The 15,117-nt window shown below is 49.8% G+C and overlaps 1 protein-coding gene across 1 annotated transcript in view; it reads right to left on the reverse strand.

Annotated features, from left to right (window-relative positions):
- Positions 1 to 15,117, reverse strand: part of CUX2 (cut like homeobox 2) — a 137,917-nt gene that overhangs the window by 81,443 nt on the left and 41,357 nt on the right. The window contains exon 3 of the mRNA XM_033220603.1: positions 4,984 to 5,062. Coding sequence (XP_033076494.1) covers positions 4,984 to 5,062 — 79 coding nt within the window. The remainder of the gene's footprint in view (positions 1 to 4,983; positions 5,063 to 15,117) is intronic.

Consider the following 15,117-nt stretch of genomic DNA (forward strand, 5'->3'; position numbering starts at 1 on the left):
CGTCCACCCCAGAAGGATACCTCTGTGTCCTAATGCCTGGAACCTGTGAATGTGACTTTATTCAAAGTGTCTTTGAGCTGGGCATGGTGGCTGTACCTGCAGACCCAGCCACTCGGGAGGCTGAGGCGGGAGGATCACTTGAGCTCAGGAGGTCGAGGCTGCAGTGAGCCAAGATTGTACCACCGTACTCCAACCTGGGAAACAGAGCGAGACCCTGTCTCTTAAAAAAAAAAAAAAAAAAGAACCAAAATGTCTTTGCAGATGTAATTAAGGATCTTGAGATGAAATCAATCTGGATTATCCAGGTGACCCCTAAATCTAATGACAAGTGTCATTATAAGAGAAAGGAGGTTGGGCACAGTGGCTCACACCTGTAATCCCAGCTACTTGGGAGGCAGAGGCGGGAGGATCACTTGAGGCCAGGAGTTTGAGACCAGTCTGGGTAACATGGTGAGACTTTGGGACTACAAAAAATAAATTTAAAAAATTAGCTGGGCTTGGGAGGCTGAGGCAGGAAGATTGCTTGAGTTCAGAAGTCTGAGGTTGCAGTGAGCTATGATCGCACCACTGCACTCCAGCCTGGGCCACAGAGCAAAGACCTCATATATATTTTTTTAAAAGGAGAGAGAGAGAAAGGAGAGGGAGACTGAGACAAAGATACAGAGGAGAGATTGGAGTGATGTAGCCAGAAGCCAAGGGACAGCTGGAGCCACCAGAAGCTGGAAGAAGCCAGGAAGTATCCTCCCGAGCCTTCAGAGAAAGTATAGCCCTGTTGACACCTTGATCTTGGGCCTGTGGCCTTCAGAACAGGGACAGAATGAATCTCTGCTGTTTGAAGGCATCTATGGTAATTTATTACAACAGCCGTAGGAAACTAACTCAGCCTTCCACATGCAGCTACATGGAGCACAGTCTGGAAAGATCTGTAATACAGGATGAGACCCGAGTCACGTCTCTCCCTGCCTGTGAGACCTTGGGCATTGGGCTCAACCTCTCTGTGCCACAGAGAAGCGAGTTGCTTAGACCTGCTCGCACGGGACGTGTGAAATACAGAGCACAGAACAAAGGCAACTTCTACATCAGGCCTGTGCTTCTCAAACTTTCCGGTGCTCCAAGATCACCAGGGGAGCTTGATAAAATGCAGAAGCTGATTCCGTGGGCCAGGATGGGGCCTGAGACTCTATATTGATTTCCTTCCTTCCTTCCCTCCCTCCCTCCCTCCCTCCCTCCTTCCTTCTTTCCCTCCCTCCCTCCCTCCCTCCTTCCTTCCTTCCCTCCCTCCCTCCCTTTCTTTTTTTTTTTTGACAGAGTCCTGCTGTGTCACCCAGGCTGGAGTGCAATGGCACAATCTCAGCTTACTGCAACCTCCCCACCTTCTGGGTTCAAGCAATTCTCCCACTACAGCTTCCCAAGTAGCTGAGAGCACAGGCGCCTGCCACCACGCCCGGATACTTTTTGTATTTTTTGTAGAGACAGGGTTTCTCCATGTTGCCTAGGCTGGTCTCAAACTCCTGGCTTCAAGTGATTCCCCAATCTTGGCCTCCCAAAGTACTGGCATTACGGGTGTGAGCCATCACACCCGGCTGAGACTCTGCATTTCTAACCAGCTTGCAGGTGAGGCCGATGTTTCTGGTCCACAGACCACACTGAGTAGCAACAGGCCAGAAGACCTCCCTCTTCATCCAGCCCACACACTGTTGGAGGGCAAGCTTCGTCAGCATTACTGGATTAGTGCCCCAGGGCTGCAGTAAAAAAGCACCACTAGTGGGGGCTGCAAACAACAGACACTTATTCTCTTGTAGTTCTGGGGACCAGAACTCCAAAATCAAGACACTGGCAGGGCTGTACTCATTCTGAAGGTTCTAGGGGAGGATCCTTCTTGTCTCTTCCAGTTTCTTGTGGTTGCTAGCAATCTTTGGTGCTCCTTGCCTTGTAGCTACATCACTCCCACTCCTGCCTCTGTTTCCACACAGCTTTCCTCAGTGGCTATCTCTGTGCCCTCGTCTCTACTTTTTTCTTTCTTGTCTTTCTTTTTTTTTTTTTTTTGAGACAGGGTCTTGCTCTGTCACCCAGGCTGGAGTGCCGTGGTGTGATCTCGGCTCATTGCAACCTCTGCCTCCTGGGTTCAAGTGATTCTCCTGCCTCAGCCTCTTGAGTAGCTGGGATTACAGGCTTGCATGCTACTACGCCTGGCTAATTTTTGTATTTTTAGTAGAGATGGGATTTCCCCATGTTGGCCAGGCTTGTCTTGAACTTCTGACCTCAAGTGATCCTTCTGCCTCTGTCTCCCAAAAGTGCTGGGATTACAGGCTTGAGCCACTGTGCCTGGCCTCATACTTCTTACGACACCAGTCACTGGATTTAGGGCTCACCCTAAAGCCAGGATGATCTCATCTTGAGATCCTTAGCTAATTACATCTGCAAAGACTTATTTTCTTTTTTTATTTTATTTTATTTTTTGAGACGAGTCTCGCTCTGTCGCCCGGGCTGGAGTGCAGTGGCCGGATCTCGGCTCACTGCAAGCTCTGCCTCCCGGGTTCACGCCATTCTCCTGCCTTAGTCTCCCGAGTAGCTGGGACTACAGGCGCCCGCCACCTCGCCCGGCTAGTTTTTTTTGTATTTTTAGTAGAGACGGGGTTTCACCATGTTAGCCAGGATGGTCTCCATCTCCTGACCTCGTGATCCGCCTGTCTCGGCCTCCCAAAGTGCTGGGATTACAGGCTTGAGCCACCGCACCCGGCCTGCAAAGACTTATTTTCAAATAAGGTCATATTTTGAAGTTCCATGTAGACATAAATTTTGGAGGCCACACTATCCAACCCACTACATTTGCCCCAGACAGAGGAACAGCGGACTTTCCCGTCCCAAATACAAAGATCCCAGAAATGACCTTGACATCCAATCTAAATCACTCTGTGTTCTCTGTGGCTTGGGTTCTGCAGTCGGACAGCTGAGGGTGGGATGTCATTTTCCTCTTCACAGGCCCCCAGCCTCAAACACCTCCAGTAGTGCTGATTCCTGCCACTGTGTGGAAGGATGGGGAAAGGACCGGGGGAGGTCTCGGTGGGGAGAGTTAGCACAGCAAGGCCTCCTCTGGGTTCTGCCATTGGTAAGCAGATCGTTTCAACTCTTTGGGCTCCTGTTTCTGGGTCAGTAAATAAGAAGGTAGCAGGGGATGGGCCATTTAAAATAAGGGGAAGTTTTGGCTGGGCGTGGTGGCTCACACCTGTAATCCTAGCACTTTGGGAGGCTGAGGTGGGCGGATCACTTGAGGCCAGGAGTTTGAGACCAGGCTGGCCAATATAGGACAACTCTGTCTCTACTAAAAATACAGAAAGTTAGCCGGGAATGGTGATGTGTGCCTGTAATCCCAGCTACTCGGGAGGCTGAGGCAGGAGAATTGCTTGAACCCAGGAGGCGGAGGTTGCAGTGAGCTGAGATCACGCCGCTGCACTCCAGCCTGGGCGACAGAGCAAGACCTTGTCTCAAAAATAAAATAAAATAAAATAAAATAAAATAAATAAAATAGGGGAAGCTTTTATGGATGTCTGGCATATGTATAGATCCTTTGTGTACAACCAAATGTTTTCAAACTGTAACCCAAACCAGGACCGAGAAACCACAGTCCCAGCACCCAGAGGCCCCTCCCAGGAACTCTTGCCCCCTTCAAGTGTTTGAAACCACTATCTTGACTTCCAACAGTACAGGTTGACTTTTTTTTTTTTCAATTAAGGTGAAATTGATACAACAGAAAATTTATCATTTTAATGTGAACAATTCAGTGGCATTTAGTACATTCTTGATGTTCTACAACCACTTGTTCACTTAGTTCCAGAACATTTTTATCCCCCAAAAAGAAACTCATACTGATTAAGCAGTCACTCTCCAATCTCCCTCCCCAGCCCAGGCAACCACCAATCGACTCTGTCTCTATCTATGGCTTGCCTGTTCTGGATGTTTCCTGTAAATGGAATCCTACACTACATGGCCTTGGTTTCTGGCTTCCTTCACTCAGCACTGTGTTTTCGAGGTTCATCTTCATTGAAGCACATATCACAGCTCCATTCCTTTTTTATTTGAGACAGAGGACAGAGTCTTGCTCTGTCATCCAGGCTGGAGTGCAGGCACGATCTCAGCTCACTGCAACCTCCACCTTCTGGGTTCAAGCAATTCTCCTGTCTCAGCCTCCCGAGTAGCTGGGATTACAGGTCCCCACTATCACACCTGGCTAATTTTTGTATTTTTAGTAGAGATGGGATTTCTACTAAAACTGCTGGGTTGGCCAGGCTGGTCTCAAACTCCTGACCTCAGGTGATCGGCCCACCTCGGCCTCCTAAAGTGCTGAGATTACAGGTGTGATCCCCTGCACCCAGCCCTCCATTCCTTTTCATGGCTGAGTAATACTCCCTTGTAAGTCTAGGCCACATTTTGTTTATGCATCCATCCGTTGATGACCATATGGATTGCTTCCCCCTTTTGGCCACTGAGTAACATTAATTGTCTGTTTTTAGATTTTCTGTAGGTGGAATCCTACAGGATGTGCTCTTCTGGGGCTGGCTTTTACTCAACAACAGATTTTTGGGGTTGGCTGTGCCATTCTGGGGGAGGCACTGGAGGTCTTGCCTCTATTGCCACCTGCAGGCAGAGAGCACTGGGAGCCCTCCATCTTCTGTGCTAATGGGATGGGGGCTCTAGTGAGTAAGATTCCAGCTCCCCAAGGAGGTCCAGGTGGGATATCTCAACAGGATACCCCTAAAGCAGGCTCCTGGCTGATGTGACAACATGATGAGGGAAGACCGGGGGAGCCCTGTGGGGACATGTCACACCAAACTGGCCACAGCCCCCCTGCCCTATACAGAGTGCCTGGCCTCACCCAGGAACCCAGGTGTGTCCCCACATCCCACTTCAAGGTCCCTGTGTCACAGTCCTAATGGCCATTTATTGTCGTTAACTATCCAATTATGGAGCCCAAGCGTTTCTTACCTGGTGCTTCAATTAATTGCTTGTAAACACTCAGAAAGGCAGCCTCCGCCTCTTGACTTCTCTTACTAAGGGCCACCACCTTTGGAGACAACAAGAGAAAGAGTCACGTGTAACCATGGCATCTTTGTCTGTAAGTAAATTTCATCTTTTTTTTTTTTTTCCACAAGAAAACACCTGCAGGTTTTTTTTTTTTTTTTTTTTTTGAGACAGAGTCTTGCTCCGTCGCCCAGGCTGGAGGGCCATAGAGTGATCTCAGCTCACTGAACCTTGGCCTCCTGGGCTCAAGTAATTCTTCTGCCTCAGCCTCCTGAGTAGCTGGCATTACAGGTGCCTGCTGCCACTACAGGTGCCCACCACCATGCTTAGCTAAATTTTTTGTACTTTTGGTAGAGACAGGGTTTGACCACGTTGGCCAGGGTGGTCTCAAACTCCTGATCTCAGGTTATCTGCCCACCTTGGCCTCCCAAAGTTCTGGGATTACAGGCATGAGCCACCATGGCTGGCCATGCATTTTTTTTCTTTTTTGTTTAAGAGATGGGGTCTTGCTATGTTGCCCAGGCTGGTCTCGACCTCCTGTAATCCCCCTGCCTCAGCCTCCCAAAGTGCCGGGATTACAGACCACCACTGCACCTGGCCTTAGTCATTTTTTACCTGTGCAAACATGGGATGGGGGAGGGGCAAGAAGGAGAAATGAAGATTAAAAGTGTGGGCTCTGGAGTTAGAAAATCTGGGTTGAAAGCCCAGCTCCACTGTGTGCAGGCTGTGTGACCTTGCACTGCCCCTCTCCGATCCTCAGTTTCTTCATCTGTAAAATGCAGGGTAAATAACAGGATCTACTTCCTAGGCCTGTTGGGATTAAATGGAGCCACACCTAAGTGCTAAGCACAGGGCCCAGCACACAGTATGTTGGTAACACCTGTTATTCTTCTTATTAGTAAAAGGTAGATTGGAAGTTCAAATGTGATACGTGTTTTAGGAGGAAAGTGGGACATGTCTAGAGAATATTTCTTGCCACTGAAAATTAAAGAGAAATTGTTAAAGCTCTCATAAGATATCAAACAATTTCAACAAATATTGGAGGGTAACAGCATTACCCTCTTTAAAAGAGGTGGAAATGTATGGGTGATTAAAGTGATTTAAAAAGGTTAGTTTCAGGCTGGGAGTGGTGACTCATGCCTTTAATCTCAGTGCTTTGGGAGGCTGAGGTGGGAGGACTGTTTGAGCTCAGAAGTTTAAAACCAGCCTGGGGAACATAGTGAGACCCTGTTTCTACAAAAGATAAAAAAATTAGCCAGGCATGGTGGCTCGTGCCTGTTTTCCCAGCTACTCAGGAGGCTGAGGTAAGAGGATTGTTTGAAGCCAGGATTTTGAGGCTGCCATGAGCTATGATTGCACCACTGCACTTCAGCCAGGGCAATAGAGCGAGACTCTGTCTTAAAAAAAAGAAAAGGTCCATTACAAAATCTCTGTAATTTCTCTCACTGTTATTCTGAGAGAGTCCCTGGTCTCTCACCTTCCAGCATGAATGAGTCTCTCATTCCCTCAACAAATGCTTCCTGAGTACCTGCTATGTGCCAAGCACTGCAGGCTGAGAGCCCAGCCATGGACAAGGTAGACTTGGGCCCCACCCTTATGGGACTTACAGTCCGGTGGGGACATTGGCATTAAGGCAGCTTCCCCAGATGACTCATTAATTACAAGTGCTAAACGCTTGGCAGAAAAGCACAGGGTGGCCTTGGGAGTGTGTAAGTTGGGGGGAGGCTGACCCAGTTTGGTATCAGAACATCAGGAATTCTCTGTCTGAGGAGGGGAAGTCACTTGGGGGAGGGCAGAAAAAAAGTTCTAGAAGCTAGGCAAAGGGAAAACCACCAAGCCGCAGGTAGATCTTTTTTAAATTTAAAGTTAATTAATTAATTAATTTAGAGACGGAGTCTTGCTCTGTTGCCCAGGTTGCAGTGCAGTGGCACGATCTTGGCTCACTGTAACCTCTGCCTTCTGGAGTCAAGCAATTCTCCTGCCTCAGCCTCCCGAGTAGCTGAGATTACAGGTGCCAGCCACCATACTAGGCTAATTTTTTATATTTTTAGTAGAGATGGGGTTTCACCATGTTGGCCAGGCTGGTCTCGAACTCCTCACCTCAAGTGATCTGCCCACCTCAGCCTCCCACAGTGCTGGGATTACAGGCGTGAACCACTGCGCCCTGCCCTGTGGGTAGATTTTTATCCTTGCTTAGATGGATAAGAGTCAGTTTCTTTTTTTTTTTTTTTTTTGAGACGGACTCTCGCTCTGTCGCCCAGGCTGGAGTGCAGTGGCCGGATCTCAGCTCACTGCAAGCTCCGCCTCCCGGGTTTATGCCATTCTCTCGCCTCAGCCTCCTGAGTAGCTGGGACTACAGGCGCCCGCCACCTCGCCCGGCTAATTTTTTGTATTTTTTATAGTAGAGACGGGGTTTCACCATGTTAGCCAGGATGGTCTCAATCTCCTGACCTCGTGATCCGCCCGTCTCGGCCTCCCAAAGTGCTGGGATTACAGGCTTGAGCCACCGCGCCTGGCCAAGAGTCAGTTTCTACTCTGGGGACATGTGGTTGAGTGGGAGACACAGCTATGGCCAGTAGGAAGCATAACACAGGAGGAGGTGCAACCATTGGTGGCTCCTGTGAGCCCTGAGGAGGGGGCAATTCATTCAGAATCTTGGGGCGAGGGGGCATCCCTGATGGGCCAATAAAAAAAAAAATGACACCGAACGTTTACCGTGTACCAGAAGCTTTTACTATTCATGACAGTCTGTCTCCACGGACACATCAATCATAGAACAGCTGCTGCCACCTGCCCCATCGTACAGATTAGAAAACAGAGGCTCAAGGACGTCAAGCCACTTGCCCAAGGTCACCCGGTTAGCAAATGGCAGGGCCAAGATTCACACCAAGTCTGGGGATTCAAATTGCCATTCTGAATTCAAATGCTGCCTGCCTTTTGTCCTGGATAGAAAAACTACCCTAGCCAGTGGGGCCGGGCATTCCGAGCCCATGGATGCTGCTGCCTTACAAGCCAACGACAGCTGCCCTGGGTGAGAGCGCAGTGCTGGTGACCTGGCACCCAAGAAAACAATGAGAAACAAAAGCAATGCATCTCTTGGGTCTTAGAAGAAGAATTATCAAAGGTCAGCTGGAAGAATGACTCAGTGTTCCATTTTACGGTTGCCTGAGCTGAGTGTATGTGGTGGCTGGGGTCTGAGGAAAGGCACTGGCCTCCCATGAGAGACTGAGCAAGGAATGCTGGAAGATTCCTTTAATGTTCCCCTGTCCCTGCCTAGAGCACCCCCTACTTTCCCTTCATGGCACTTACCAGTTTGCAACGGTGCATGATTTATCTCTTCCAGTGGGGAAGTCTAAATCTAACATTATAAGGAGGATAACAGTTTTGGTCTTAGTTTTCCCCACTGGAGCGGAGCTGTTCAGTATGGCAGCTACCGGTCCATGTGCTACTCAGCACTTTAAATGCAATGATTCCAAACTGAGATGGGTTGTAAGTGTAAAATATAGCATTTCTAGGCCGGGCGCGGTGGCTCAAGCCTGTAATCCCAGCACTTTGGGAGGCCGAGACGGGCGGATCACGAGGTCAGGAGATCGAGACCATCCTGGCTAATACGGTGAAACCCTGTCTCTACTTAAAAATACAAAAAACTAGCCGGGCGACGAGGCGGGCGCCTGTAGTCCCAGCTACTCAGGAGGCTGAGGCAGGAGAATGGCGTAAACCCGGGAGGCGGAGCTTGCAGTGAGCTGAGATCTGGCCACTGCACTCCAGCCTGGGTGGCAGAGCAAGACTCCGTCTCAAAAAAAAAAAAAAAAAAAAAATATAGCATTTCTAAGTCTTAGAAAGAAGAAGGAATATAAAATACCCCAATAATTTTTATTTTTTTGGACAGTCTCGCCGTGTTGCCTAGGCTGGAGTACGATGGTGTGATCTCTGCCTCCCAGGTTCAAGCAATTCTCCTGCCTCAGCCTCCTGAGTAGCTGGGATTACAGGTGCCCATCACCATGCCTGGCTAATTTTTTTGTATTTTAGTAGAGATGGGGTTTTACCATGTTGCCCAGGTCAGTCTCGAACTCCTGAGCTCAGGCAATCCGCCCACCTTGACCTCCCAAAGCCAGTAATTTTTATATTGATTACATTTTGAAATGCTAATGTTATGAACATATCAGGCTAAATAAAATACATTATTAAAATTAAATTTACCCACTTCTTTCTTTCTTTCTTTTTTTTTTTTTGTTGAGACTGAGTCTCACCTTGTCACCCAGGCTGGAGTGCAAAACAGCTGCAATTACAGATGTGCACCACCATGCCTGGCTAATCTTTGTATTTTTAGTAGGGATGGGGTTTCAACATGTTGGTCAGGCTGGTCTTGAACTCCTGACCTCAAGTGATTTGCCTGCCTCAGCCTCCCAAAGTGATGGGAATACAGGCGTGAGCCACTGTGCCCAGCTACACTTCTTACTTTTTAAATTGTAACTACTAGAACATTTTAAATTACAAACGTGGCTTGTGTTCTTTTCCTCCTAGACACTGTTGATCTCATGGATCAATGGTTGGCAATCTTTGGTCCTTGGTGTGAATCTGGCCCTTCATCTGTTTGTGTAAATAAAGTTTTATTGGAATAAAGGCACAGTCACTCTTTTACATGTCTATGGCTGCTTTCATGCTACAAGGGCAGAGTTATGTAGTTGTGAAAGAGACTTTGTGGTCTGCGAGGCTAAAAATATTTTCTATCTGGCCCCTTACAGAAAAGAGTTAGCTGATCCTTGCTTTAGGGGTTCATCTAACAGCTGGACAATATTTTTAAAAGCAGAGATCAAAAATTATCCTGAGGCCAGGTACAGTGGCTCACACCTATAATCTCAGCACTTGGGAGGCCAAGGTGGGAGTATTGCTTGAGTCCAGGAGTTTGAGACATGCCTGGCAACATAGCAAGACCCTGTCTCCACACACACACCACACACACACACACACACACACACACACACACACATAGCTGGATGTGGTGGTGTACGCCTGCGGTCCCAGCTACTTGGGAGGCTGAGGAGGGGGGATCGTTTGAGTCTGGGAGGTTGAGGCTGCAATGAGCCATGATTGTGCCACTGCACTCTAGCCTGGGCAACAGAGAAAGACCCTGTTTCAAAAAAAGAAAAAGAACCCTGTGTGGTGGTACACCCCTGTAGTCCTAGCTACTCAGGAGGCTGAAGTAGGAGGATCGCTTGAGCCCAGGAGTTCGTGGCTGCAGTGAGCTGTGATCACACCACTGCACATCAGCATGGGCAATAGAATGAGACCCTATCTTTACAAACAAAAGAAATCCTGGACTGGTACTCAGTGTGAATCAGTTCATGTTTAGGGCTTCCCAAAGTCAATGTGACTTTCAAAGACAGGAGCCGTGTGGATTTCCTGCCTCATTCAGTCTCATTTCAGGGCAGTGACTGGCTGGCTGTGGAAGGCCAGGTCCCTAAAATTCTTTTTTTTTTTTGAGATGGAGTCTTGCTCTGTCGCCCAGGTTGAAGTGCAGTGGCACAATCTCAGCTCACTGCAACCTCCACCTCCCAGGTTCAAGTGATTCTCCTGCCTCAGCCTCTCGAGTAGCTGGAATTACAGACATGCACTACCACACCTGGTTAATTTTTTTTTTTTTTTGAGACGGAGTCTCGCTCTGTCACCCAGACTGGAGTCCAATGGTGTGATCTTGGCTTACTTCAAGCTCCACCTCCTGGGTTCACACCATTCTCCTGTCTCAGCCTCCTGAGTAGCTGGGACTACAGGTGCCCGCCACCACACCCAGCTAATTTTTTGCATTTTTTAGTAGAGGCGGGGTTTCACTGTGTTAGCCAGGATGGTCTCAATCTCCTGACCTCATGATCTGCCTGCCTCGGCCTCCCAAAGTGTTGGGATTACAGGCGTGAGCCACCGCGCCCGGCCATACTTGGTTAATTTTTATACTTTTAGTAGAGATGGGGTTTCACCATGTTGGCCAGGCTGGTCTCAAACTTCTGACGTCAGGTGATTGCTCACCTTGGCCTCCCAAGGTACTGGGATTACAGGTGTGAGCCACCAGTCCCTAAATTCCTGATGGCATCAGAGCCTGACCTGGTACTGGGCCTAATGTCACTATGAGCATCTCTTGGCCCCAGTTTGTCCATCTATCAAGCGGGAAGAATAACTTCTACCTGCCTACGAAGCCGCTGGGGCAGCATGAGCTAACATGCAGCGAAGAGTCCCAAGGAAGCTGATGAAAGCTTTCAGATAAATCAGAAAATTCTTCTTCTATCACATAGGCTATCTTTTCCAAGGGTTGCAACTCAATGCATTTCACCCACATGCTGGGAACAAGTGAGCTTGGTATAAAAGGCCATGTTCAACAAGAGACTATGTGTTTCTGTCTCATGGCTCTGCCCAAATACACAGAAGGGCAGCAGCAAAGTGCCCAGAACGACAGATTTGCCCTATGACGGGAAGACCCTTGAAGGCCATGTGGAAAGGAGGAGGAAAAGACAGGAAGAGGAGGAGGAAGAGGGAGGAAGAGGAGGAGGAAGAGGGAGGAGGAGGAGGAGAAAGAGGGAGGAAAAGAAGAGGAGGAAGAGGAGGGGGAGGAAGATGGAGAATGAGGAGGAAGAGGAAAGAAGAGGGAGGAAGAGGGAGGGGGAAGAGGGAGGAGGAGGAAGGAAGAGGAAGAGGGAAGAGGAGGAAGAGCAGGGAGGAGGAACAGCAGGGAGAAGGGAGAGGAAAGAGGAGGAGGGAGAGGAAAGAGGAGGAGGAGGAAGAGGGAAGGGGAGAAGGAGGAAGAGGAAAGAGGAGGAGAAAGAGGGAGGAGGAAGAAGAGGGAGGGGAGAAGAAGTGGGAGGAAGAGGGAGGAGGAGGAAGGAGAAAGAGGGAGGAGGAGGGAGGAAGTGAGAAGAGGAAGAGGGAAGAAGAGGATGAAGAGGGAGGAGGAGGAAAAGGGAGGAAGAGGAGGAATAGGGAGGAGGAGGAAGGAAGAAGAGGGAGGAGGAAGAAGGAGGAGGAGGGAGAAGTGGGAGGAGTAAGAGGGAGGAGGAGGAGGAAGGAGGAGGTGGAAGAAGAGAGAGGAGGAGGAAGAAGTGGGAGGAGGAAGAGGGAGGAGGAAGGGGAGGAAGAGGGAGGAGGAAGAGGGAGGAGGAAGAAGAAGTAGGAGGAAGAAGAGGGAGGAGGAGGGAGGAAGAAGAGGGAGGAGGAGGAAGGGGGAGGAGGGAAGAGGAAGAGGAAAAGGGAGGAGGAGGGGAAGGGAAGGACAGGAAGAAGTGGGAGGGGGAGGAAGGAGAGGGAGGAGGAGGGAAGAGGGAGGAGGTGGAGACCATCCACAGATACCCTCAAGAAGGTCACCATCAGGAATAGCTCAGCATCTGTGGAAGCACATGGCATTTACGCAGCCCGCTGTGATACGAGGGGTGACAATGTGTTTAGTCCTCCGAGGATGAACACAGCAGGTGTAGAACTGCTTCTACCAGGGGCGAGTCAAACCTGTTCTAGTCACATAGCTCTTTTCAGCCAGGTGGTTAAAAACAGAAAATTTGGGCCCCCTCCCCCAGGTTGAGCTCCCCCAAGCTGTCTGAGGTCGCAGTGACATCTGGGAGCCACTGAGAACCGCTCTGTGCCAAGTTCTAAGCCTTACTGTGTGCTCCAGGCATCTTCTTTGAAATCCCCGCCTCCCCCAAGCACAGCTTTAGGATGCGGGCATTGTGATCGGCCCTGTTCTACAGAGGAAGAAAGAAACCGAGGAGCAGGGATGTTAAGTCACTCGGCCAAGATGAGAGAACTAGTTAGTGGCAGAGGTGGTACTGGCGCCCTAGTGCCTCTCCCTCCAGGGCCCAGACTTGCAGCTGCAAGCTGTGCTTCTCCAAGTGCTGTGGGCACGAAAAGGGGGACCTGCCATCGAGACTGCACAACTCCTTCCCTGGGTTCCGTGGAACATACTTTGAGAACAGCCTCCCTCTACCTACTGGGTCCTGGGCTTTGGGGAGGGGAGGGTGATTCTGAGAGATGATCGGGGTGGATGTCTGATGTGGCAGGAATTCCAGAAGAAGCTGAAGACTGGTGGACAAGCGAGAGGAGGGGGTGCTTGGAGGGTCTCAGAATGAACTCGGGCAATGGGAAGGCAACCCAGAGATTGGGGAGTGAAGGAATGAGCTGGGTTCGGAGGGGAAGGGGTGTCCCTTGGTGGCCTCTGAAGGCTGGTTGTCCCTCTGGGGCATGCAGATCAGGGGGCCACACAAAAGGCAAAGAGGGGAAAGAGTGGGGGGAGACACAGAGAAGAAAGGAGGGCCACAGAGAGTGAGATGGGCCGTGGTGGGAGACAGGTTTGGCGTGGTGGGTAGGGGCCGATGGGCCATGGAGAGGAGCGATGAGAACCCCTGGAAGCCATGAAGCAGGGGCGAGACTTGCTCAGATGTACCAGAGTGGGAGGGGCTCATGGTGACCACTCAGGGTGCTTTGGGGTCTGGGTGGGAGGTACTGGGTTCCCCATCAGGGGAGGCACCCAAGTACATGCCCCTGTATCTGTGAGGCTGTGAAGGTACTCAGGGAGACCCAAACATGGGGAGGTCTGGCTAGACTATCCCGAGGGTTCCCACTCACTCTGAGAGTCTCTGTGAGAGATCCCTTCTCTTTACAGCAACCTTCTGATCTCCTGCCACCCAGAAAATGGGGGTAAAGCCTACTTCGATGGCCTGATTTGTGATTATTGTTGATGACAGTGACTACTGAGCTCCGACTCTGTGCCAGGCACTGTGCTATGTACTGGATGCATATTAGCTTAACCCTCACCACTCTGGGGGTGTGACTATCCCATTTAACTGAAGAAGATGTCGAGGCACAGAGGGTGATGACCACATGGCTTTGGGAGCTGAGACTCAGACCCAGCTTAGTCTGACAGCAAAGCCCATGCTTCTCAGCCTCCATTCAGAATGGATTCTTTGGTTGGGGGCTGGTGGAAGGAGCTGGAATAACCAAAAGAGTGGAGGAGCCAGGCAGGCAGGTGGGTGGGGGACAGGAGGCCAGGAGGAGCTGCAGGACTTGACCCCGCCTGCCTCCAGGTCTGTCTGCCGGGGCCCGCGTTCCCGGGCGAGTGCTAACGTGCTCTCTGCCATCCATCAGTGATGCTGCTGAGCAAATGAAAATTACATTTTAATATCAGAGCTTAAATAAGAAATAAGTTTGACGTTTGTTTTTGATAGCTACTGTTGTCAAACTGGGCTCTCAGGCTCCAGCCAAAATGGGGCAGAAATTGGAGACCCTCTCTGGCCCTCCGGAGGGTCACCCAGGGGCCCCAGAGAGGCCGCATCCTAGCCTGTTTCAGGAGCCAGCACCAGCTGGTTCTCAAGACTGATTAAGGTTGGGTGTGGTTGCTCATGCCTGTAATACCAGCACTTTGGGAGACTGAGGTGGATGGATCATCTGTGGTCAGGAGTTCAAGACCAGCCTGGTCAACATGTGAAACCCTGGCTCTACTAAAAATACAAATATTAGGAGGGCATCTGTAATCCAAGCTACTCAGGAGGCTAAGCTAAGGCACTAGGATCTCTTGAACCTGGGAGGCAGAGGTTGCAGTGAGCTGAGATCATGCCACTGCACTCCAGCCTGGGAGACAGCGCAAGACTCTGTCTCAAAAAAAAAAAAAGAGTGATTGACTGGAACAGAATTAATGCATTTGGCCATCTGTCATTGTCATTGTTTTGCCTTCTCAGATGTAAATCACTAATTCATTTTGAATTCCCAAGTGTAAGTCACTAATTCATTTTGAGCCCTCAGGTGTCAGTCATTAATTCATTTTGCACTTTCAGGTAGAAGTCACTAATTCATTTTTTGGACCCTCAAGTGTCAGTCATTAATTCATTTTGAGCCCTGAGGTGTAAGTCACTCCGTTTGAATTCACAGGTGTGTCACTAATGCATTTTTGAACTCACAGGTGTCAGTCATTAATTCATTTTGAACCCTCATGTGTAAGTCAGTGATTCAGAGCTTGAGCTCTGAGGCCCTCTCTCTTCAGAAGTGCAGGTCCAGCTTCCAGATGCTGCCCTCAATGCCTCAGCCTGCAATGGTGATGGGCACGGGGTGCATAGTAACTCTGCAACAGCA

The sequence above is a fragment of the Trachypithecus francoisi genome, unplaced genomic scaffold (genome assembly GCF_009764315.1).
Source record: "Trachypithecus francoisi isolate TF-2019V2 unplaced genomic scaffold, Tfra_2.0 Lachesis_group11, whole genome shotgun sequence".
NCBI lineage: Eukaryota > Metazoa > Chordata > Mammalia > Primates > Cercopithecidae > Trachypithecus > Trachypithecus francoisi.